Source organism: Paralichthys olivaceus, chromosome 11 (genome assembly GCF_024713975.1).
Source record: "Paralichthys olivaceus isolate ysfri-2021 chromosome 11, ASM2471397v2, whole genome shotgun sequence".
NCBI classification, from domain to species: Eukaryota; Metazoa; Chordata; class Actinopteri; order Pleuronectiformes; family Paralichthyidae; genus Paralichthys; species Paralichthys olivaceus.
The window spans coordinates 11829078-11855750 of NC_091103.1; the positions used below are offsets into that span (position 1 = coordinate 11829078).

Genomic DNA, 26673 nt, shown 5'->3' on the forward strand with positions numbered 1-26673 from the left:
TGTGGGACTGTTGTTATTTTCTGCTCCATGTCAGCTGCGTTCATGCGATTGTGAAACATTTGATCGGTGAGACGATTAAACGTCCTTTTCAGATTGTGACATAACAGCTGTTAACAGCCTCTTTCCTGTTTTGTTCCTCTATATTTTTATGCTCCGGCGCTGGCGACAGACCCAGACATTATGTTGTTGGGTTATTGTCTCAGGACAAGAACGCCTTGAGAACATTTTTTCAGAGTTGGTCAGAAGTCAAGGTCTCTGTCACCTCACAAAAAAACCATTTTGTTGCCTTGTGAACGCGAAATCTTAGGAGAACCTTGAAAGAATCCTTTCAAATTTGGCACAAATGTTCACTTGGACTCACAGATTAAGTGATTTGATTTCGGTGGTCAAAGGTCACTGTGGCCTCACAAAATGTGTTTTTGGCCTCTCGAACCTGATGCCTTCAGAAAATGTCTTTAAAACATTTTTGAAACTGTTTTTGTTGTCTTTTTGAACATATACAGTAACATCTACACCCATACACATACAAATTACAAGAAGTCCTAATTCGGGGAAATTGAAATGATATCCAGATTATATTCAAAATAGATTTTACAAATGAAGCTGTAACAATGTAAATAGCAGGATGCAGGATTAGTTTTCTCTTGGACTCAAAGATGAATTGATGTTTCAGAGGTCAAAGGTCACAATGACCTCAACACTCACTAGTTGGCAGAGGCATACAATCACTGGATCGTAATTCTACTATTTCCTTTTATTATTGGTGGAAAAGTTTGATATTACACAACAATCACATTGATTAATTACCTCAATATTTGTATTAATCCTTTTACCTGCTAATGCAACATGCAGTGAAAAAACATTGAGGAAATCCAACAAGTTAAATAAGCAGCTGCATCATTTCAGATTGTTTTTTATTTCTGAGATAACTTGTAGAATGATCTTACTAATAACAGTGTTTTTATTATTATAAGTAATGCAGTGTGTTTGTGTGAGAGTGATTGGATAAAAAGTGTGTGTGCTCAGTAATTGTCTTCTACATTGGCCCGTAACCTCAGAGTGAATATAAAATCCTAATGTTTTTGATCGATTTTGTTTGGAGTTGGATTATTTTTCCAGTAAAGCATCGACATGCAAGATTCTAAGTGCTTCGTTGGCATTGAACAGAAAATAAGTTAAATTAGATGCAAAAAAATGCTGCTCCTCCTACACTGGAAACAAAGCAAACACACGCATCCCTCCGCCCACACACACACAATTTGTAAGGCATTGCAGGACTTCTGAGTAAATGAGTCAATGTAATCTGAAACCACTGTGCTGAGATTACAGAAATCCATAATCTGGGCTAAAGTGTGCTCCAGGATCAACCACATCTGATAAGAGTCTTATTTCCTCATTGCTGCAGTGCAACAGAGCCCCACTGAGACAGTAAGATAGCTACTTCAAAGAGTAAGGAGCTAATGTCGTGTTTTCTTGTTTGTCTCCTGTGTTTTTTATTGTTCATCACTCTCACTTAAGTATCAGCTTCACCAAGGTCCAACAGTCCCCGTCACATTTAAATTCACAAGATCCTGATTTTCATTCAACGTGCTCACACTCATAGATATCAGATTTTTGTTAAGATCCTGGGAAATCTGTGAAAATGTCACAAACGATCGCACGATGTTATAGAAAGTGAAAAAACATCCCTGAATCCGCCCCCAGACAGGATCCACAACAACAATGAATGGGTCCTTCCTTGGGTCATGACCGACCCCTTCAGTAGTTCTCCCAGTGAAAACATTACCACGCTAACGGTAATGGCACTAACTACAGCACAAACCTATGCTAAGGCCCAATTCAATCAAGTCTTATAGCTAAGGCCACATTGTTATCTCAGCTAGGAATTGATGCTAGTGACAGGTTTCTCGCTCTGTTAGCATACAGCAGCCGAAAGAAGCCTACCCCAATGAAACTACATTTCAACCTGCTAGATCTGGATTTTTAGTTTGGCATCAAATTGCACACACTCATAAATATCAGTACCTTAAACATCCATGAATTATCCTCTGGGAAATTAATTAATTAACAACAACAAAGACAACACCCTATTTCGTAAAGTTAAAAATAGTGATGAAAAAAATTCCTTTTGCCCGGATTGGTGCCGAAGTTTGTTGGATTCTTTTTTTCCCCATGTCCCATACTTCCACCGAGATTCAGGCTAGTTCAGTAGATTTGCGTTATCCTGCTGATGGACAGACAAACAAACAGACGGGGTGTAAACATAAGCTCCTAGGCCGAGATAATAAATGAGTGAATATTTATCCGACAGAAAAACGTTGTTACGTCACTTAGCGTCACAGTTAACGAGCCACACCTGGTGTCAGGTACACAGACCAGGTGTGAGTCGTTAACAGGAGTCGTCTTCTTCTTCTTCTTCTGTGGTTTAATCCAAACTGACAAACAACTACAAGCTGAGGAACAGTTCAACCACAGAGGCAAGTATTGATTGTTGTGATTTTGGGATCAGTTAAATGCTTTAAGTTAAAAGTTCTTTTCTCAGGGGTTTGCCAAACGTGTTGATTGTGTTTGCAGCAGTAAGACAGTATTCAAAGTGTCAGCCTAGTGGACATTCATAATTCACCAGATTTAAATTGATCTGTGATTTGCTTTGCTTGGAAACACTCAACCAACAAACAAGTTCAACCAAGCTATGCTGGGAAGTCGGAGAGTATTAAAATGGTGTCATTTATCTTATCTTATTAACAGGTGCAACAAAAGCAAACAAAGCCCCTGTAGTTTTTGGAAGGGCCAATCAACCAAAATGAGTAAACTGGGTGAGTGTTCTGACGTGGAACTAAATAATCTGGCTCGTAATCTTTTCAAGCTTAAAAAGGAAGAACCAACACCTATGTAAAATATTATCCGTTAAGTCAAATATATAACAAAATACATCAATACAAAGTACTATAAAACAAAAGACTGAGGTGAGTGTAAAAGAAAAATATAAAGTTATACATGTTTCTTTGAAGGAAAAAAAATCAATCAGTTAATTAATTTAAATCACTAATTCATTTTATATTGTTATATGTGAAGAGACAGATTAAATTATTAATGTGTTCTTTATTTAGAATTCGTTTCACATAGCTTTTTCTGAATTGTATTTGAGGAACAACCAAATGACTTTTAGTTTACTGTAACATTTTTAGTGTGTGGATGGGGCAGGTGGCCTGTAGATGTCAACTCCTCACACGACTGGAACAAATGTTTGGCAGTATCATTCACTGCAACAATATCATTATAACATCATTTAGCAGTCTGAGTTTGAGGTTTAGTCAGTTTTGGTGCTACATACTGGGTCATGGGGAAAATTGAGTCTCTAAAATACATTTTGACATCTAATTGGATGTTTTACATCATTTAGGAATCATAACTTTTTCTTCCATTTTGTCATAATGCATGTTAGAATGGAAACACAGCAGAGGCAGCATGGTACCTTACATATTACTCTTCAATGTTGGCTAACTCGTAATTGAGTGAACATCTTGGCGTGTTTGTGTAAATGAGCAGATTTCTGGCCTTGAGCTTCACAACCAGTCAGCACTACTTGTTCTCTTCTCCCTCAGTGCCTACAAATCTCTCAATGTCCTCGTTCAGCAGTGGGCAGGTTAAACCCCCCGATCTGATTTAAGATGTGCTACAGTATGCAGTGGTGCTGTGTTGTTTTGTTCTGCGCTGCTGTTGTGTCACATGGGTAATGTGGTGGGTGGTGCCCATGAGAAAGACACGCTGAGCTATTTATAGTCTCTGCAGTCCTGAGCTGGGCTGTTTTACAGCCGGTCTCCAGGCAGCAGCAGCAGCAGTGTTTCTGTTTGTCTCCCCTCTGCTCTCCAACACAAGCACAACCACACTCACATGTACAACATACATACTTTAAACCAGTGCATACACCGATAGCTACAAGCCGATTGTTCACAGTCTGATGGAAATACCTAACCCTGCACCCTGGTGAATAAATGTGTGACTTTAAACCTGTGACAGATCAACTTTTGATCTATTCTTTGCTGCTAAAACAAAACAAAAAACACAAGACAGGTCAGTGTAATAGTGTCGGTTGCACAATGTCAGGCTTGTGTATCTGTGCAGGACTAAGTCGGGCTGTACAGCTGTTCATGTCAGTGTCCTCTGCATACATGGAGTTTCATCCCGGATCACAACAACTTGCACAACCTTGTTTTTCCTCTTCTTTCCTGTTTGTGTAATTGTCCTGCTGGAGATTCACATGTGTTGAATTGTTTTTGTATAATTCTTCAGGTAAAAGCCAAATGTATGCATTTTAATGTTAGATTGATGTATCTTGTAACTCTGAATCAAACCAAAGGAAACAGTGTGAATACTTGACCTCTCATTTGTCTTAATACAACTACAAGAAACAGCTTCTATCAAAATAGGAATGTTTACAACTAATGTTCATTTCAAACTTAGAATTCTGGGCACAAGATGTCTCCTTCTTCACTGGAGAGTGAACTGGCATACACAGTGTGTGTGCACTGGAGGCGTTGGATTTCCATGTCCGGTTCATGGACACTGATTTCATTCAGTGGACCTGGACTGACTTCAAAACTGTTGTGATGTCCCAAAGTCCTGCACGCCCTCTTGTCAAGTCAAGTCAAGTTGCACCCAATGGCACTCACTCATAGAGATCGGTCCCCTGAACGTGCCTGATTATTTGTTATTATCAGAGCCATGAATTATTCCCTGGGTAAACAGTTAAAATATTAAAAGATGCCATATCTTAAAGAAAATGCTAAATCCCTGGATCTGCCCCTGATGAGGTTCTGGACCTAAATGTAATGGGTTCTGGTTTGCCTCATGTCCTATCCTTCAACCGAGTTTTATGTAAAATATGTTTAAATGGCCTGTGTTGAAACCATAACCTTCAAAGTAATAATCAAAACAACAAGATGAGCAAAATTAGTTTCTTTCCTGACTGTCCATCGAGGGAATCCAGAGGTTGTAGATGCTTTTATATCTGCGATGCAAAGTGAGTCCAGCTGGAGAATCGTAGCTCCACATCATGAGACAGTGAGGGATGCCTGAAAAGAACAACCTTTGTATTGTGAACCCACCTGAACGCTCTTTCTGTCGATGGAAGGGTTTATCTGTGTCAGCCCTCTGAACACCAAGGTGTCATCACTGGGGCCACCCCCACTGAGGCCCTTTTTCAATGTACTGCTTTGTGCTTGCCTTGCACATTGCACTGTGGCCAGGCTGGCCTCCGCCTGCTTGTTGGGAGCCTGACACAGATATGAGGTCACGGGCTAAGGAAATGAAAAGCCCCCCCCTCTCTGCTGAGGCCTGTGGGCACTTCTACCCGAGTAAACAAACAAGCAGTCGGCACTTTGCTTCCCTCAGGGGCCGATTCCCCACAAAGAGAAGACTGAGCGACAAAGGCAGCTTTTAGATGCTGCTGCAGACGATCCCCTGCGGACATTTCATGCTTTCCTATTGATCGACAATATCTGGTGCCACTTAGGTGAATAACAGAACCTTTTAGAAAAGAGTGAACACATCTTTATTCTCTGAAAATGCACAAAAAAAGTGATTTAGCGTCCTCGCTTTTAGTTGTTTGTGCTGTCGGGCAACAGACTTGAAGGAGAATGATGAAGTGCTTGTGTTGTCTGTATGATGCAGCTGGAAAAATAAATTAAAACAATTAATCAGGGACGGAGGCTGCCATTTATATTGTGTTTTTCCCTCAGCAGTACTAAAGTGTCACGGTGGTGGTTCTGTGTGAGCGTGTGTCTGTGCGTGGTGGATGATTACTCTGAGCTATTAGAGACTGTAGAGGCTTCTTTGTGCACGCTCACATAATCGTGTGTGTTTGTGAGGACCAGAACAATAAAAACATAGAAAGAGTTTGAAGAAAAAGTTTTGGGAGATTGTTGTTTCTTTGAGTTAGTTAGATAAGGGATATCATAACCACTTTCATGTCTGAACACAATTTGTACACATGAAATAGATGATAAGTTTGAGCTGTTTCCCACTGTTGTCTTTGTGCTTATCTAAGCTGGTTGTAGTTTTATATTCACCCTACCAACCTGAGTGGTATCAGTCTCATCATCTCAGGAAAAGTGAATAAGAGCATTTTCTAATGTGCAATTATAAGGTTGGCTTCAGGATCAGAGTTTAGATTGAGGCAATGGTTAAAGAAGGACAAGATCGTAATGAATGACTTTTATATAGTAAAAGGTTAAATTTGGTAAAACACGCAGTGTGACACACCACAGCAACTGATTGTAAAAGCTTCATGTAAAATAAGATGTACAAGAGAATTCACTTGCGGAAGATGAACTAGGTCTTAAATTTTCAAGAAAATGTACTGAGGCATTTATTTAATTAATCTAAATGTAATAGTCAGTTTAATTCTGCTTGTTTTTTTTTGTGTGTGTGTGTGTGTGTGTGTGTGTGTGTGTGTGTGTGTGTGTGGACTAAATGGTGTGTTTTCAGAAGAGCTGTTCTCAGGACGGTAACAAGCTAACTTTCTAAAGTTGGAGAGATACCTTCACAAATACACAGTTGTAGGTTTTAGTAGGTAGTGACAACATTACCACGGAAAAAAAAATAGTCTTTAAACCCATCATGACCCAGATGTGATCGCTGCCTGCCATCACAACATACGTGAACAAAAGTAGGTCACATTGGGGTTAGAAATCACATTGGTGGTTGTGTCCTGCTTTGCCTATTTTGCACATCACATTTAATCACTACACATGTATAGTAATCCAGACAGTCAGCCCCCTGCCCTACTTGCATCTGAGAGAGAGAGCAAAAGAGACAGAGGCACAGACATAAACACAGACGTCAACAAAGAGACAGAGGAGGGGTGGGCACGGCAGACACAGACAGAGCATGACACCCACTCCTCCGCTGCCCTGCTTTAGGGAAGACAGATAGAAAAGGGTGAGAGAGAGGGTTGCTAGGAGACCTGGCCCAATGCAAACACAGCACCATCTGCTGCAGTGAAATTTGGAGTGGGATAGCCAAGTTGGACGGAGAGGGAGAGATGGAGAAAGACACAAGCCCAGGAGGATCATTCAAAACAACACCACAGGGAGAGACGAGGGGCAGAGGGAGGAGAGGAATGGATGAAGGATTAAAACAAAAGAGGAAACGGAGAAACAAAAAAAAAAACAAGATAAGAGTGAGGGCGAGTGAGGAGGAAAGTAAGCATGATGAAGAGCGTGATTCATGTATGACTAACAGGTGTGACCACCCACTCATAACCCTCCTCCGCCCACACGCTAACACACGCTAACAAATAATAACACACACATCTTTAAATCCACTCGCCCTCATGATATTTTCCATTTAAGTGAAATGTGAAATCTGATAGAAAACAAGCTGCTGATGCTGAGGTTGCTGTTGTTGGCCGTTTTTGTTTTTTACAGTACAGTACTATTTTATAGTAAAGAAGGATGCTCTTGTTACCATGGGGATAATAAAAATGTCCCCATCTGTCCCCACGTCCTCTGATGATGCCTCAATAAAAACTTCCACCTCATAATTCCATCAAATTACTATTTCTCTCATCATTATTTTCTTTAAATATTATCGGTGCATTTAATTACACAAGAATGTGTAATTTGTGTGTAGAAGCTGCATTTTCACACACCCTCTGCAAAACCAAAGTGTTACGTAAAGATCAGAAGGTTTTCTGTTGAAACTGCAAATCGTACAAATCATTTTTAGCTCACCAACTACATGATGCAGATGAAGGGAAATTTTAAATCGAGATGCATTCTTTGTCTTACAGATATTAAGTCATACGCAACTTTATCCTTTGCTCAATTTAAAAACACCAGTGTGTTGCTTCCATTAGTCTGGTATGAACAGTAGCTCATGGCTGAAGTTAGCTAAAAAGAGTTTGGACAAAACTGAGTTACAACCAGAATCAAACTTTTTGACATCTCATTTTACTGCTAATATTAGCATCACAAGGTAGCTTAGCTTCACCCACTTTTAACTGTTTCCAAGTCTTGATATATTTATTTTGATGCCCCAACATGTTAGTATTAGTTTGTGATACAATGTAAATGAGACTTTTGCAAAATTTTGAATCTTAATGTGGCGAGGAATCAAGAACATATTTTGTTTTCAATTTTTAAGTTTTATGTAAGATGATCAAAACAAAATAAACTGATGTCAGTTTATTTTGTTTTGATCCTTAAAATAACTGGAATATAATTAGGTCTTGCTATAAATAAACATGATCTCATCATTAAGCTTCAATCTTGAATTTATCTTAATCTCAAATACAAAAAAAGCCTGCCCTGTGAACTTGGTGAAGTTTGAAATACGTCAGCATTTATTGGACAGGAAGTACTTAAAGGTGCAGTGTGTAAGATTTAGGTGAAAGGGATTTTTGACAGAAATTGAATATAAAATAATCCTAGTGATGTTTTCCCTGGTGTGTTTCATCTAAATTGTATAAATTGTCATTTTCTTTATTATAGAATGGGCCTTTATATTTAAAAACTTCATATTTACATTCCTCTCTGTGGAGGCCGCCATGTTTTTTACTGTCGTCCGGACTGGACAAACTAAAACCGTTGACTTTTCATGATAACTGAAGTTCACCACAGGTTCTCCTTCATGTTGGGAAGGGGAGGGTGAGATGAGGAGTGTTCAGCTGCAACATGCAACTTCACCACTAGATATCACTACATTCTACACACTGAATCTTTAATAAAATACAAATGTAGGTTCCAGTGGACTTAAATTCAGGATATCTTGGCCACTGTGACTTAATTTGCGACCATTCTTTTCAAAATCTGACTCCCAGTATGAAAAGGTGGCACATAAAGACACAAACTATTTTCCATACAGATATCAAGGTGCTTTTTATTAGATGAAGATCCAATGATATATAGTCAACAGCAGCATCCTCCTTTACAAAAGACATTAAAATTGAAACATTTTCAGTATAAAAGTAGTATCGTACAGCCAATGTGGGGTACCAGAGAGAAAGCATGACATGACCTAAATCATATTCATTCATCATCATATGGATCATAGATAAAACACAATACATTAACACTATTTACAGTCTGTAACACAGAGGTTGACATTAATGGTAATCCTCATGGTGAATACAGTAAATAGAATATATTCATATATTAAGATCTTTTTGTTTACAAAATCATAATGCATTATATATATCACAGAGAAAGGCTATCCACAACCTTGGCTTTCAGCTATACACACACCCCCTTGTTCTGCAACACTTTGCCCAAACAAAATGAATCTTGTTTGGTCAACTTATTGTTGATGGGTGGCTTCTTTGGTTGTGCTGGGTTTCATGTTGTAGCCTCTGACTGAGCGGTCAGCTGCTGAGTATTACTGAGGAGAGTTAACTGTTTACTTTGAGTTAACAGGGTAACACCATATACAGGGCAACTTTTAGAGCAATTTTCACAATAACAGGAAACTACATGTGACGGGGCAACTCAGTTTGTTTTTCTAAACCAGGATCGCATTTAATCGCTTATGCTTTTGGGCTCTTACAGCTCAACTGAACTGTGATCTATCGCATTAGTTGTTGTATTACAGCACAAGGTTTCAGTGCAACTCTCATACAAATTTCTCATTACAACTTTTTCTCTTTTTCCACAAAAACATGAGGACTGAGAACAAAACTGATCAGAAAACTGTAGTTTTAGATCACGCATGCATTTATATTGCATTTCAACAGGATGGAGGCAGTTGTAATGGGTTCTCTCTCATTTTAAAACAATACATTTCCATAAATGTTGCCACAAATATTACCCAGGTATCATAACTCAAAGGTACATGATGCATGAGGACTATTCAGTGAGTCAACTGAGGTGGAAAAAACATGAACATTTTTTATCTAAAGCTGAGGCAAAACCAAAACAGATAATGTGTTGGTGCATTAAGCAACAAACAAATTATAAAATATATTTATCTTGTGCATTGCTTCATAATGTTGCCCAGTTGGTTTGTTATGTTAGTGAAGGTCGATGTAACAGCAGTAAAACAACCGCCATTCCAGACTGAAATAGAGCCTAAGAGTGATGGGTATTACCTGTTTTATACATATGCATCTATAATGCACACCTCTGTGGTCACGTCTATACCTCGTAACTTCAGTAAAAAGCATTACTTACTATTTGAGTTTTCCCTTAGCCCATGAAACCAGTCATGCTTTGGCCATTTGTGTTTTCAAATCAAACTATGTGTAGGTCTGTTATTTGTATGAAAACGGGTTGTGTTTGTGTCTGAATGATCGCTAGCGCCCCCCCTGGCTGATTGAGCCTCGTCATCGATGGTCATTGACCCACAACAGAAACCTTTGGGCGATAGTCGCTCACCTGAGACAAGCTTATATTGTATAATTCTATCCGACCAAGAAACAAAGGTGGACGCAGCAATGCCTCCACCGACACCAGACATACACTGGAGGGATGACCGGATCACTTTACATGACGCTACGAATCAAACGATGAATAAACCCCAGGGGGAGCTGCTCTGCTGCTTTGAGGGCAAATTCCTGCGAGGTTTTAGGACGAGCCGGTGGCCGTCTGTCTGTTCGCTGTGGGCTCACCCTGCTCGTCGTCAACTGCATCACTAGCAAGATGTGGAGTGGATCCCTGCCAAAATGCCATAAAGCCTCTGCATAACTGGATCAGGATCTTCTCCTCACCACCATACTGAGCTGAGTGAGCCCCCCTCCTCCCCTTGCCCATGTACTCAGACCTCCGTGCCAAGCCTCAGCGCCAGGCCTCATCACTGGCCCAGCTGGCATGGCCCCGATCAGCTGGATTTTAGCTCATCTCATTCATGCTGCGGACAGAGTGAATGTCCGTCAGCGCTTCAGGCCAGTGAGCCCCCGTCGTGCCGTGCCGACTGCCCTCCTTCTGGCTAAATTTCCACTGAATCACCTGTCAACAACTGGCTTTTAACGTCATTGTTAGACAAGATGGAGCGCTTCAAACAATGTCAATGTTTCCTAGAAGGTATAAGAGGAGTGTTATCACCTTTTTAAGAGTTATCGAATCATGTTTCATAAACAAACAAAAAAACGAGAGAAAATAGACGTCACTATTGCTGGCCAGTCACCTAGTCCTGCTAGCTGCATACAAGCCTGCCTAGTCTGTCAAGCTGGGATATTTGGGATCTTGGTGTGTGTGTGTGTGTGTGTGTGTGTGTGTGTGTGTGTGTGTGTGTGTGTGTGTGTGTGTGTGTGTGTGTGTGTGTGTGTGTGTGTGTGTGTGTGTGTGTGTGTGTGTGGTAGGGAGGGATTGGCAGAGAGTTACAAAGGTTAATGGTAAATCAGCCAAACCAAAGTCACACACTCACCCACCACACACATTCCCCCCCTGCTCCCCCTCCTCTATCCATTTGTACCCCCCTCCACTGTTGCAGTCGCTCATGTCCCGGGTGCCTGTCCCTCAGTCCCAGCCGTTGTCCTTGATCATGTGGGCCAGCTCAATGATGAACTTGCCCTCTTTATACTTCTGACTGCTCTCAAAGGCATGTTCCTGGAGGGCGAGGCAGAAGGCAGGAGAGAAAGAGGGACAGCGTTTAATTCAAAGGACAGATGGACAGAGGATATTAACATGTTTATAACTCTGACAGAGGGCAGGATAATGTAGGGAAAGACACTAGCAACCTAAAAAAAACTGTCCAGAACAGTCTTTGTAACCCTTCTTTCATTTTTGTCCTGTCTCTGCTCATGGCTATTTGGAAGACGGTAATACAACCGTCAGTCACTAAACACTGAGAAGTCTGCAGTATTAAAAACTGACTGGATCATCGTACCATACATTGGCAGCGATGAGTCTCTAACCACAAACAATCTGCCAGAGGTAAAAAAAAGAAACAAGGCCACAGGCAACAGCCAACACTGATATAGTCTACTTGACTTTAGCAGGCTGTAACATGTATTGTTAGGTGTGTAATCCAAAACTCCTCTGAGGAATATAAACCACATGAAGCCAGAGTTTGGGCAACACAGATGCTTACTAACTTCACTAAGTAGCATATATCGATTTAACCTGTAATTGTACATTTATACAAAAACCCTTTATTTATTAATGTACCCTCATCATAGGCTATCCATGCTAACTGCAAAATATCAATACTATAAAAGCATGACTGCACCATCTTTAGCCTAACTTAATGATATAAACCTAATAAGAGTAAATAGCTTGTAATAAAAATTACATGGTCAAAAACCAAACTTGACACCACTAAAAAACTTCAAAAGCTAACTGGGTACTTTGGTTTATACAAAAACTTGTTAAAATATATATTCCCACTTTGTGTTTCTTATCTTTAGAGCTAATTAGCAATAGTTAGCATACATTTTTTGAATCTTAATATTTGATTGTGAAAAATAGGCTGTCGAGTCAAAATTAGTGTCTAAATAGTGAATGTTTCTTCTTCTCAAATGTCTTCATGAACATTTTCACTAGGACTGTCAATAAATAATGTATAATGAATCCAATTTACAATTTGAAAACAAATCAGACATTCAATTGTGAAAATGAATATTCGAGCAACACCACTGCATCGCCTTGTTTGTGCTCACGTGGATCTGGACGTCAACTTCATTGATTAATAGTGAAATATAGGTCAAGCTGAAACAAGCGAATAGTTCACTAACAATCGATTGGTAATGATGCCTCGCAAATGGAGTTATCTGCACTCGAAGAAATCTATAAACTCCTGTTTGGAAATTATTCAGATTTTGGGTTGACTGCAAAACTGTGGAGCCAAGACATAAAGATGTATGTGAGCTGTGCAGGCTACAATTAGCTCACCATTCCAGCACCACATACCCTGAAGGCACATCTGAACCATGCACCCAAATGAACACAGCCATCCTAAACACTGCATGTCTAGATATGCAGATCTTAAAAAAGACATGTTGAAGTTTATGTATAAATAAAAATATAACTCCACAAGTAGACACGTCTCTAGTTGAGTCAGTTTTCCCTTTTATGGAGTGAAAATATAAAAAATGTTCCAATAGTTTGAGCTTATATACGTGCTGCTTTTAGGTAGAAATATCAAATGTTGGTTTTGGTAAATTTTGATAGAAGTCGTTTTTATTTCTGCTATTTGATTTTAAGGCTAAAACAGGACTGTGTTGTTACATTGCTGGTGTGTATTCATTTCTTCTCATGGTGGTCATGCCTAACTGTGATGGCCCACCCACCTCCCACCTCCAATATCCCCAAATCACTTATATTATGTGGCAAGCAGTAAACCTTTGTAAATCAAATATGTTTTATGGAAGAAAATATATAAAACCCCTTTCAGTAAACGGTGCCTGTGGGCATTATATTTCTGTTTCAGAAACTTTTTTTTTCCATTTCAGATCACACATTAAACAGCACAGCTGCTTAAAATGGCAGAAAATTACCTCTGCTTACTATCCAAGCCCATTACCGACATTGTGTTCCTTTTTAAAGCCCAATGATTCCCTGAAAGCCTTTCTTGAAAACTGCATGACACAACAGGTTGAAACAAATGTACTTTCACCACAGAGCATCTGCATCTTGTTTTGGGTTTGGCTATTTTGGTTCCGAGCTGCAGATGCACGTTATTAGATTTCCCGCTGTAGAAGTGCAGTGGGTCAAACCTCTCAATAGAACTGTGACGAGTGCAGAAAATCAACACTGCTGCAAGTGATAATCCACGGCAGGCCTCCCGTAAGATCCTATCTAAGTGTTTGTTAGCGTGTGCATGCATGTGATCTGTTTTCTTTGCCTTGTGGGGTCCTGACAGGAATAGACACCACACAGAAGAGTAGCTACATTTACAGCTGGTTAACCAGGTGTTTTCCAGGGACCATGAGGAAAAATAAGTTATTTTTAGGCAGAGAGGTTAAAGAATCAGGTTTAGGGTTTAGACACGTAGCAGTGAACATGATCGTCAGAGGTCAGGCAAGGAGAGCTAGTCACCGGAGCCTTCTCAGAATAAAAAAACAAGCCGTGTGTATATGTTTGTGCATGTGTGTTAAATCTATGAGGATGCCCTATCAAGTAAACTCCCACCTCCATTCTGACAGGGTTCAGTTGTTTATGACAACTGCACATGCTCAGCTCTGTTGTGAAGACCGCTGACATGTGTGGATCCTGTTTTGCTCACCCTGAGATGGGACCTTAAATGCCATCTGTACTAAATACATACAACACGTGTATTTTGATATGCTATACTATGCTATAAACAGACTCTGACTGTATGCATGGCTCTGATATTAGCAGGCTGTCAACCTTATTTTAACACTGAGTTTGATCAACAATTGCTGACACTGAGCAGTGATGGCTGTAATGAAAAATTGCCACAAGAAAAGGAGCTCAACAGCCTGGTTCCAGAAGTAAAATTGCTATTCATGTTTGAAATAGAGCTTTTGATAATCAGTCATAATATTTTAACCATCCATGGTAGACCTACCACAAGCTACGAGATGGGAAACAAATTTATATGATCCTGTAGAGGCCACGAGTTTGTATAACATCCACTGCCTTATAAGAAATACTTGCTTGATTTGCAATGTCAAGGAAAGTGCAACACTGCCCAGAATCCTCCAGTGTAATAGCAACGTCGTTGATTGGTGAAGCTCCCTGTTACAATGGAAATGTTTACCACAACTTAGAAAATCGTGTCGGCTTTGGTCGGCTCATTCAGCGTTGATGGATACCAGAGTGGTGACTGCAGTTGAGAATCAACCACTGCACCATGTCACTGACAACATTAAGGTTACACTACTAGACCATGTTACTAAAGTACACACTAGATAGCAACACGTTATTAACAAAGAAGATTTAATTCAAGAAGAAGCACACAGGAAGTCATTGGAAAGGGACAATCCACAATGGTTTATGGGATGTGTTGTTCCTACACCCTTGAAATAATTATACACACCTTTTGTTTTAATTTTCCCATATGTATTGGCTCCAAAACAAATGCTTTATGGTCACCATTCATCTTGTAGCTGGTCAACCTGGTTCCAGGCTTAAAACTATTTTTATAAGAAAATGAATTGAAAATCAACATCCAGAACCAGAGCCGTTTTAAAATTGAGCTGTCACTGTTACGCTTTAAAACACCACTACCATGTCTAGTATAAAATCCACTCATGTATTTCTGACCTATGAGACATATGAAGTGATGAATCAAGGCCTGAACAAGATGGTTTAATTTCCACAAGACTCATCACAAGTCCCTTAAGATAAATTAAGACTTTGCCTTCTCGTCTCCATCTGCTCTGAGAAATCTGATTAATAATTCAGCCCACAGCCGCTCTGACCCTGACAGAAGAGGAGGTCCAAACATAATAAGGACGAAAATAAAATTAGGTTGTGCCATAACAGCAGCCTCCCAGTTTATCGTCCTCTAACCTTGGATGCAGTTTGCGGTGCGGTGCATCATATCAGCTGTGGGACACTTACGTATTTCCAGCCCAGGGTCGTCTTGCAGTTCTCACAGTAGATATCTGCTACAGCGTGCAGGCCTGTAAGCAACACTCTCTCCTCTGCGGGGCCACACCCGACGTTCACCCTGAGAGAAGGAGAACCAGGGAAGAGGAAGGAGACGCAGGCAGAGAGTTAAAAAAAACAAAAAAAACTTGTGACTGCTCAGTTGCATCTACTGAATGATGAGCTCTGAGTGAGTCACTACCTCACAACCACTCGCTCAGCGCATACTGATAGGGCACCAGGCCACAGAGCATAGATTCAAACGGTCTAATTTTCACACTCAATTCAGCTTGATAATGACAGCGCTGCGAGGCACAGGCTGGCTCCATCTGCTTCAGAGCCGCCGAAACAACACCACATCTATGTGGAACAACCTGCTTTATAAACCTACTTTACAACACCTGGATATGTTAGATCACTTTGGGTCCCGCATGTTTTTCCTAACACATAACAAGTCACTTGCAAAGCCATTAAACAGGATGATCTTAATGCTTCCAATAATTAAAACCGGCCTGTACAACCCTCCAATTGTCTTCCCGTCACACCGAATGAAAAATATTGAGTTGTTAACTGATTAATTCTAGAATATCAAGCAATTATTCTAATAATATTTTAGGAATTTTCCAGAGTATTTGACTTGAACCACTCAAAAGTTACACCCTTGGTTTGGATAGATACTCACACTGAGTTGAACAGGTAGGCTCTGCCCTGGCTGCCCTGGAATGACTGGAGAGACAGGATGAGACAAAGATCAAACGGTTGAAACAAGAATCTTCTCTCTCGTACAATGTGTTCTGTATAAGTAGGTTGGTTTCCTTTTTAGAAAATGACTGACACCCAAGCCTGTGGTGACCAATGGGACAAAAATTTAGAAATTATATTCGGGTTCTGTCGTGAAGACTGAGCTATCAACTTAAAGGTACACTGTGTAGAATATAGTGACATCTAGTGGTGAAGTCCCTTTTACCTCAATCTTACACACAGAACCTTTAATTTCTTACTCTACACATCTGTAATTAGAAAAGATCTAACAATAACCATATGTGTCAGGGACAAGGTAACAACACCCACTCAGCACAGATTATTATTGCATGAACCTGAAGAATGCTTATTATTATTATGAGCAGAAATGAAATATAATATTCATTATTGTATTATATTATTATCTTTTCATTAGTATGGAATCACCTGACACTAAGAATTGTGTTTTTGTTCCTTAGAATGAGCCCTTTATATCCACATCGAGAGCGAGTTGTCTTCCACAGAATCCACCATGTTCCTACAGTAGCCCAGAGAGGACAAAACCAAACACTGTTCACAGTAACAACTAATATTCTACTGATGACACTGTAGCATTAAGGAAACCTGGTATTTTTTAGTGCTCTAAATCTAATCAGGTTTACAACACCAAAGCTGATCTATGCATTAGTAGCTTTACCACAAGCAAAACAGTCTATATTTGCCACAAAACAAGAGCCGCTGTATTGTGATGGGCAGACGTGCAAAGGTGAGTGTGTTGTTATATTTGCTCATGGAAAAAGTGATGGTGCATTCATAATCCAATTCACTAATCAGTTTATAACATAATCCATGATCAGGCAATAGTGAGGCAGCAGCTGACACATACATACAGGTATTCAGCCTGATGTTTATTTTTATAAATCATAATCCACTTTATCTTTAACAACAGTCCATGTTAACTCATATCATGTGCTGTAAACTGGAAGAGTGAATTCCTTTTTTCTTTTTAAGTTTCTTACGTAGAACAAAACCTGAAGCTACTTGAATGTAAGTCCTGTCTCAACGGTTTCCAGGGGCAACCACTGTTGGTAAGGTGAGTCAAGTCAAGTTACTTGAGCGGAGCGCCCTCGTTGCCGTCAGGTTACCTTGGAGATGAGCTCGTCGTGGTTGGCCAGGTGAGCTCGGCAGTGGATGCAGCTGTAGGTCCGGTGGCAGCTCGGCAGGTACGCCTGGAAGGTCTTGGAGCGCGTCATTCTGACCATGGGCGGGGTTGGCGGGCGGTGCAAGAACGGACTGCCAGCCCAGGTCGGCTCACAAGGGAAGCACCGCAACACACAGGTGAGGGCCGTGGTGGGCGGTGGGTCGGGAGGCGAACACCTGAGCATGGGAGGGGGGGGGTTGTGGGTGGTAAAACAGCACCTAGTGGTTACATGGTTGTGTAACTGCTGCTTCCTTAAGCTGATGTTGCACACTGAGCCACAGGTGTATAATTGCTGATGGGATTACAGTCTGCCCTGAGAAGTCTCCAGCCTGCTTGCATCTGTCCAACTCCTAAAACCTCAAAAAGCTATGACGTGATGAGACAGGGTGCAGTATTAATGAGCTGAAAACACGAGGGAAATCTACTACAGGAGATTCATTCAAACACAGTACAGGTTTTCTCACACACTAAGCCAACACACCAATACACAACATAGTCATAGCCGAAGATACAAAAGCATTTTCCGACGCAAACAGGTTTAGTTTATGACTTCAGAGCTAAATAGTAAAACTACTACACTTAACATGGAAAGCAAATATTATTGTGAGCGTGTTAGCATGCTGACATTATGAAAGTTCCGCTGTGCCTAAGTACAGCCTCACAGAGTTACATGCACGACTGTAGACTTAATCTTGTTTAAGATCAAATACTTAATGTTCTCCACTGTGAGAGAGTTCCTGCTTCTCTCCACTGTTTGATGCAATTGCTACTGCACAACTTCTTGTTTTGGGACCAGTGTGTGAACATGTCACCCTGCACTCTGGGAAAATATGATGAATGTGGCATTTTATAAATCAAGCAATTCATCACTAGGCCAAGTAGGTATTGGCTGAAAATCCAGACACAATTACAGACACAATTTCTTGTCCACTGGTCTCCACTCTGCACTGACTCCTGTTGAACGCAGTTCTTTTCATGGCCTGCCGGCCACAATGATAGCTCACATTCTGTGTTTAAGTCTATGAGGTTGCAGAGTTAATCTTCTTAGCCTAGCACAACTGCGAGGATCATGCTATGCTCTCTCCATGATATCCAAATAGACCGGGCCCTTAAAATACTCGTGCTGGTATGCCCTGGTGACTGAGAAGATTAGCAAGCTGGCCTGGGAACCCATCCCAAAGGCTTGGGGGCCAGGAGGACGGGGGTACGCTATGACTGACTGTACAGTAGAAACTACTTAACAGTTAAGAGGCCTTTGCTCTCATTATTGTGGTGCAGCTGTTGTCTCTGTGGTTTTATTGTATAATTCAACTTTAATATTAAAATTGTGATACATGCTTTTCTTTTCTCTCAATTAGTATGAATACAGCGGCCGGACTCCTCACCACAACAAAAAAGGAGACAGCTCATTACTCCAATTTTAGTGTCTCTGGAAACTTCAGAAGTGATTTTAACATTTAAGGTTTGCTTTGGACTCAGAGACAAGAACATCACTGATCCTCTGACAACATACGTGCCCGGTCGCAACCTGAGGTTCTCATCCAAGGATCGGCTAGCCATTCCACAAACTAGGCTGTGGACCAAAGGTGACAGGGCCTTTTCTGAAGAGCTCAGACTGGCTGATTCCTCATCTTCTTTTAAACTGCTCTTCAACAGCATTTTTGCAACCCCTATTTTATACTATTCATATTAAATGCTTAAATATAAATCATTATTATTAATAATAATAATTGTGATTTCAGCATAGTAGCTCTGCTGTTAAACATCCTATCAATATCAAGATACGCCTTTCAGAGTACAGTTCACAGGATGTAAAGAATTGCCTCTGAAACCTTTGTGTATGTGTGACTGGGCCCTTATTGTCTACCTGTCTATTTCAACTTCTCTTCTTTCTCATTTAAATTCATACAGAAAAAGTGACTTTTCCACTTGACAAAAGTATTTCTTGACATCCACAAGACTCTATATGAAAATTCTGTTGTACATTTGACTAGTTGTTTCATCACCTTCACAATATGTTGTCCTCTTATGTGTCCTCTCCTTCCTGTCTGTCTTCACTGAACCATCGGGAAAAACTCATAAAATACTGAATGGGAGCAGGAGGCCTCTGTGAGTCCAGGACAAACAACACAGAGGCAGAGCGAGAGAGCGCGGCCTCATTACTTTACTGCTCTTCAGTGTGATTGTTTTTAGTGTCGGACGGAGGCTGATAAAGGCTCCAGTGCTAATGGGAAGGAGCGGGGGGATATAAATAAATAAGGCAGAGAGACGTGCCCTTGTTTTCTCTCCTCTGACTTGGTGCCAGCGGCGTGGGATTGAGGCACAAAGACACGCTCAGTGCAGTTGTCAGAGCTGACCCCCCCCCCCCCCCCCCCCCCCATCACACACACACAGACTGATGTTCCACTCAAAGTAGTTTTATTCTCTTGGTAAGAGTGAGTTAAGGGTTAGGACAAGAAGGAACTTTTTGAAGCTCTCTCGCAGATTTGTTCAAAATGATTGATTCCTGGTCGGTACGGTGGTGCAGTGGTTAGCACTGTCACCTGACCTTAAGAAGGTTCCTGGTTTGAATATCAGTTAGGTTGTTTGTCTCTCTTGCCGGCCCCGTGATATGCTGGTGTCCAGTGTGTACCGCACCTTTCACACAACGTCAGCTGGGATTGGCCACAGCTCCTCTCACAACCCTCAAAGGATCAGCAGTGTGGTTAATGGATGAAAAAATGATTGAATCCAGTGATGATTAGCTGAAATGAATGAAATCAATTAGCATCTATTTTCATAATCTGTTGCTTGTTTGTCTACAAAAAATTTTATGATTTTTATTTAGCTTCTCAATTGTTAAGACTTAATGTTTTTCTGTGCGTTATATTTAAACTGAACATGTTTGGCTTTAGATATGTTTGTCAGACAAAACAGAACATTTGAAGACATCACCTTCAGCTTAATAAGGATATTTAAAACAAAATTTTTTTGTTTTAATAATTTGCAATCTGATTACAGTTAAATTAAGTCCTAGGTGCTGTCGGTAATGTAGGAAGATAAGCCTGAGCTTCATCACATTAAATTTAAGCTTCTTCTTTTAAGCTTCTACTGTTGCACACAGGAGCATTTCCATAGACTTTGGGGGCTGAGGGCAAAAAGGGCCCCAAAGTTCCCCAGCAACAAACATATGATATCAAGCCACATTATTCCAATCTAATACGATTCCTTTAGTATCAAAATTACAATCAAAGTGCAGACTGTGCATACACATAAATAATAGTACATTTTAAGTGCAAACCCCAACCACATCACCAAACCTCTAAACGCTGAAACAGTAGCTGTTAAACTCACTAAAAAAGATGGTAGACTTCTTTCCCATTGCCAGTGGAGGAGTTTGCTCTCCTGTTTTTTTCCCCCAGTGCGTCATGTTCAACATCACAAACTAAGAAGCTCTCATCTTGCTGTCTCGCCAAATTAGGGCCTTCACTTAAGTGTCCAATTTCCATTAACATTATCATAGCCGGAGCCTACTGTCTACTGCAGAATCCTTTGACCTGGGAGTGAATGCTGATTAAATCAATTCCCACTGCAGACAAAAGCCAGATGTTAGCAGGTTTTTTGACCAGTGGAAATAGGATTTAAAGGTACAGTGTGTAGAATTTTGTGACATCTAGTGGTGAAATTGCACATTGCAGCTGAACACCCCTCACCTCACCTTCTCCTTCCAAACATGAAAAAGAACCTGTGGCAGCCTTCATTTGTCATAAAAACTCAAAGGTGTTTAGTTTGTCAAGTCTGGACTAATGTAAAAAACATGACAACCTCCTTAGTATTTCAATCTAAACGGCCTTTTCTGGGGTAAACAAAACTAAAATTCATACAATTTAGATGAAACGAACTATTGAAAACATCATGAGGATTATTCTACATAAAATTTTTTGCCAATAGTTAGTACCTAAATCTTACACACTGGACCTTTAAGGGGGTTCTCACACAACAGTTGTTGATCTGGACATAATCAGCGGTTCTCAGGGGCCCCTTCTCAGCTCCGGGCCCCAGGTAATTGCTTGCTTTGTCTACCCTGTCTTTGTCACCCCTGCTGCTGCATTAGTGAGAAGTCGCTCATCTTGAAGTCTCGATGTAAACATGATATCCATCACAGCTGACGACATGATGGGACAGACGTGATGTTTACTCCAACTAGCTACAGTCGGGATGCAGTTACAGTTAGCCGTCAGCGTGTTGACATACTCCCTCGCACAATGTGCTAATGTGCCTCAGCGATATTCACTAACACTGAAGCGTTAGACGTGTCACACATCTTCTCGAGGGTCTGCAGTCACTCTCTGAGGTATCACTCTCTGAGGTAGCACTTCATTAAAGCCCAAACAACAGTAGCACCAGTGTTTGCAAGTGGCTTTTGTTGAGGACAGATGCCTCTTACTAATGTGATTAAAAATATATTCTAATGCAGTCAGAGCAGGAAGTGGAGGCCTGAGCAGAATTTTTTACTTATTTGTAAAACTAAACTGTTTGATTATTTAATTTGTTTATCGACAGAAAATGAATTTGCAATGCTCGGTTAATGGCTTTAGTCATTTTCAAGCACAAGTTTCAAACAATTCATTTAATTCTTGTCTTTCATATATATTATTATTATTATTATGACATTTTATTGATCACACAGATGCAGATAAAGATAAATGTATGAATAGCGATGACAATGATAATTAGCTTCAGACATGGAGATGTTATGGTTTTGATATAGGAGGTATAAACTCTACCTATGTGGCCATAATTTTTCTTTGACACTGTATAACTGTATAACAGTAACATAAATATCTGTGATTAAAAATATATTCTGGTTTCTCTTATCATAGTGACAGAATAACGACAAAAAGGACACAGGTCGCTCTAACGATGAGAAGTGAATGGAAAAATCCTGGACCTGTTCAGAGCCGAGCTGTGACGCTGATTGACATTTCAAAACAATTCTCATCAGATTCAAATAACAGTATGACGAGTGCATCTTGGTGAGTGGACACACTAGAAAATCATTTAGCAAGGAAACATAGTTTGTCGGAGTAAAGGCTGTGGCTGACGGCTCGCTGTAAAAACGCTGATGTAAAGATTAAACCCAGGCTCTGCACTAAAAAAACTCTTGACAGAATAACAAACTGCATAAATAATCAGATGACAAGAAAAAGTTATCGCAGAGATCCCGACAGGCTCCAGCAGCAGGAAAAAATGTTTAATCAACCCATACATGTCAGGACAGAGACAGTCTGCATAACCTCAGCCTGCGTGTGTGTTTTGGTATTTGTCCATCTTTTACCAGTTTATCTTTCAGTCTGCCCGGCGGCCTGTGTCTTCTCCTCGTCCGTCTCTACGCCTCTTGGCATGTTTGTGTTTTAATTTTTTTCCGCTGTCACTCTGGCTATCCGTCAGTGCTGCCGTGGGTCGTTTGAGGTCGCCGTGCCGTCCATTCTGGTCATTTCTGGGTGTCATCACAAAAGGTTACGTGCCACAAGTCTCACCAGCCGAAAGGGCCCTTGTATCCCAACAAAAAATCCTTTGTTATGTAACGCAGTGATGCTGCCGCTGCTGCTGCTGTCTCTGACAATGATTGAGAGCAGGAGAGATGGAGGGGAGGAAGAGATACGAGGGTAGAGAGATGAGAGGAGGGGAGTCAGACGGGGACAGGGGAGGCAAAATGAATGAAGGAGCAGTGTGTGTGTTTGTCGCTTCAGAGGAGCTGTGTGTCGTACGCTGCCCACGAGCTGTGCCGACACAGTTGCTGTGTACTTTAACCCTGTTCTCCATTCAGTGTTGCACCAGGACCAACAGCGTGCAGCAGCATGACATCACCGACTACAGGACGAAAAAAACTCCCCAGTGCCCCCTCCCACTCATATCAAATCTCACTGAGGAGGCAATGCTCCTGCATCCCAGGTGTGTGTGTGTGTGTGTGTGTCTGGTTACTGTTGCTACGTTTTATCTTCTAATCTTCTTCTGTTGGTCGTGTACACAGACGACAGCAGCTTTATGGAGGGTGATGCACGTTTTTTCCAGCGGCTGAGATGTCTGACACAAACACTTAACGGAAACACAAATTCAACAGCACAACCGCAAAAGCTATTTTGCATGTTACTATTACATTACAACGGCTTACTTTGCAGAAATGTTCATTGTCAACAATTCGTTGCTCACCACTGTGTGTGGTTGTGTTTCCGTTGTGTCTTTTGCAGTCGTGTCATCACTTTTGCATTTGTGTTGTCAATTTTGTATTACTGTTGTCACTTTTGCATTTGTATCGTGGCTTTTGCTGTGGTATTGTCACTTTTGCAGGTGAGGTATGCCTTTTGCAGTAAGTTTTGCGTAAATGTGCTTGTGCGGGGCGTCTCGGCTACCGTTGGTTTTCAATTGATTTCGACAGACATCCTGCTGTTACATATACAACTCCTCAAAGAAACACTTCCTCATCGTACTTCTTGGTCATTGTGGTTATAACTCATACTTTCCTCATTCATGTATCATTTCTAGGTTGTTGCTAACACATAACAACACTGTCATGATACAAAAAAACTACCAAAAACAAAGCATGTTGTGTAATAAAAGAGAGATCACAACAGCAGCACAACACACCTAATGCAACTTTGTTTATGTCCACAAGTCCTGTCCTGTAGAGGATCACCTTTCAATTCCTGCAGCTCTCTGACCCCATCATCTTCGATCCTACCGTGATCAATAACTATCCATATGCACACTCTGCAATGAAAACAGAGAGGGAGAGTTGTGCACTCCTGAACTGTTCGCACTCAGTGACTTTATTTTGTAGATTTGTTTTTGAAGTGATTTGTGAAGGTTTCAGGCTGCAAGGTTTACAGTGTGTGTGTGTGTGTGTGTGCGTGTGTGTGTGATTATTGGGGATGATTATAGTGTCAGTGGCAGTGCTGCACTTTATCTGGGGCAGAACTTCAGCCACCACACGGAGCACAGATGGTGGGGATGCCTCAGCTCAGCAATGTTGGAAACACGCACATACACACGCACACACACGCACACACACACAAAACCTTCAACATCATCACTGACTTTGACAGATCGATGGGAGTCAGGTGATCAGTGTTCGCCATCACATCATGACGTGATAACCCCGCATTGATCACAGCTGACGCGCGCAATCACGGCTAGGCGCGTGCACGGCGGATGATGGCGCATACGTGCACGACTGCCACCACGAACGGCGTGCGTGCTAACAACAAGCAGCAGATACTGTGGGTCCGCATCACACACACAGAAAGCATCAGTCCAACACATGAGCAGGAGTTTGGACACGTGTGTTGACTAAACATGAAACGCAGATCTGTCTTTTTGTTGTCTATCTAAAAAGCATGTTCAGAAAAAGTCTTGGCTGCAGCTACATGATGGTCCTCACGGAGCGAGGTGAGGAGAGTGCGTAACAACAAATCCAGCACAGCGCAGAGGAAATTCAGTTTTACCTTTGGAGGGGAGAAAAAACTGCGGATCTCCACGTAGCCAGTGAAATGTGGCAGCTCCTTCCTCGTGTCTGTGCCAACCCCACAGCCCGTGATGCCTTCCCTCCAGCCGCGAGTCTCCTGCGCTTCTCCTCGGCCCAGGCGACTTCTGCAGGAGACGCAATGTTTTGACGCGCAGCTCAGCTCAGTTTGGAAGAGACAGAGACAGAGAGTGATGAACCAGTCAGCCGGAGAGAGAGGAGGCACTGCCGCCTACTTCCGGGTTCGTAGTGGAACTGGTATACAGTGAGAATCAGCTTTATTGAACGTGTATGACTTCACATACTAGGTCCAAAATAAGCGTGACCACTCTGTGCAATAGAGTTGAAGTGTTGACAAGGCAGTAGTGCAAAGGGAAACAAAACGTGCAAGAGTGGACAAGAAGCATTTTGCTGCTATTTGTGACCAGAGGACAACAGTGCACCGCAGAGTGTAAAGATGCTCAGACAGATATGGATGGATAACAAACAGGTTACATACATGGGGCAGGTGAATCATATGGTGTAGTCGGGACAGTTTGTGCAACTGAGCGGGAAAGACAGTGAATTTCTCTCCTGAGTGTGTTTCGAAGTTTCATGTAGATGTTAATCGAGTTGTAAATGATGTTAATAATCTGTTTTTAGCCTAAATGTCCTCTGTGACCCTTCTCCTAGTTACTACTGCAGAAACTAGGAGGGTGATAACATGCATCTGTGATGTTTCCTCCAGTTATTGTGCCAAACAGATAAACTCTGTATAAAGTTGATTAAAATTGTTGTTTTTATATTTCTTGCAAATCTCACCAGGGGCGGATCCAGAGGCAGGACTAGGGGGTGCCCTGACCCCAGCTGAAATCTGGTTTGCTTCTGAAGTGCCCCTGTTCTGTAAGTAGTCTTTAAATAAGCATTCCAAAAACGATTCACTTACTGACACTAGATACATGTTGTTAAGAATTGTTTTTTTTTGTTTTTTTACTTGTGTGACATTTGTGTTCACGCATGCACCTCCTCCAGAGAGAACACAGTGTCTGTGGAGTTCAGTGCATGTCTGAAAAGCTGCTACACAAATTCTCAAAGAAACACATTTGTAGTTTGAATTAACAAAAGTTCTATTCTTTTTTTTTTTTGAAGTACATAATGTGCTTGAACAAGAAACCATCTACCAAATATGTCCCATGACTTTGCTCACAGCTAAAGAGCAAAATGTACCAGTGAAGTTAATGAAAAGAGATTTACCATTACAACTGTGTCTCATTGGAAAAAAAAAAAAAACACTGTTTGGAACTTTAACAATTTCTTTATGAATAGAAGCCATTATTTAAATACGAACCATAGAGTAATAAAGTGCACTCCACCGCAGAGTGAATTATCTTGACCAGAGATTAAGCCGAGTTGGCTTGATGAATAACTGACAGCCGCTCCAGCCAATCCACAAACCGATCAGGCATAGCAACACTGTGCTCATTGGTCCAAATGTAGACACGAGTAACCAATGATGTCACTGGAAACCCACATTGTTTTAGCTGAACTCTATAAAGAACAGACTCCAGCAGAGACTTGTTATTAACAGTTCACGGCAGAGGCTCGTCAGGTCAATGAAAAGGTTTTAAACCAGAATCAAAAACAGGAGAATTCGCTTTATTCTTTTGAAATTAATTTGAATAAAAAAGCCTCGAATAAAGGTTTGTCTGTAAAAAACGTGTCCAACTTCATTCACGTTTTCACTGCTGGGAAAACTTTAA

At 41.0% G+C, this 26673-nt stretch overlaps 1 protein-coding gene across 2 annotated transcripts; it reads right to left on the reverse strand.

The window, feature by feature from the left end:
- Nucleotides 1–8863: 8863 nt before the first annotated feature.
- ypel2b (yippee-like 2b) lies at nt 8864–25114 on the reverse strand. 2 transcript variants are annotated; one of them, XM_069534345.1, is made up of 6 exons: nt 24918–25067; nt 22751–23031; nt 17378–17609; nt 16174–16217; nt 15465–15573; nt 11184–11543 (listed from the first exon to the last, which is right to left on the reverse strand). In XM_069534345.1, exons 3-6 carry the CDS (start codon nt 17492–17494, stop codon nt 11454–11456), a joined length of 360 nt encoding a protein of 119 aa, XP_069390446.1. In that variant the 5' UTR covers nt 17495–17609; nt 22751–23031; nt 24918–25067; the 3' UTR covers nt 11184–11453. The 2 variants fall into 2 exon arrangements, with proteins under 2 accessions (XP_019950394.1, XP_069390446.1); XM_020094835.2 differs by lacking the exon at nt 22751–23031 and having other exon boundaries at nt 8864–11543; nt 24918–25114.
- Nucleotides 25115–26673: the final 1559 nt, after the last annotated feature.

Coding starts and splice junctions, on each gene's coding strand:
- ypel2b (XM_020094835.2), bottom strand. CDS start 17,494: ATGGTCAGAATGACGCGCTCCAAGACCTTCCAGGCGTACCTGCCGAGC. Junction 15,574..16,173: donor GCCTACCTGTTCAACTCAGT/GTGAGTATCTAT, acceptor TCCTTCTCTCAG/GGTGAACGTCGGGTGTGGCC. Junction 11,544..15,464: donor CGACCCTGGGCTGGAAATAC/GTAAGTGTCCCA, acceptor CTCGCCCTCCAG/GAACATGCCTTTGAGAGCAG.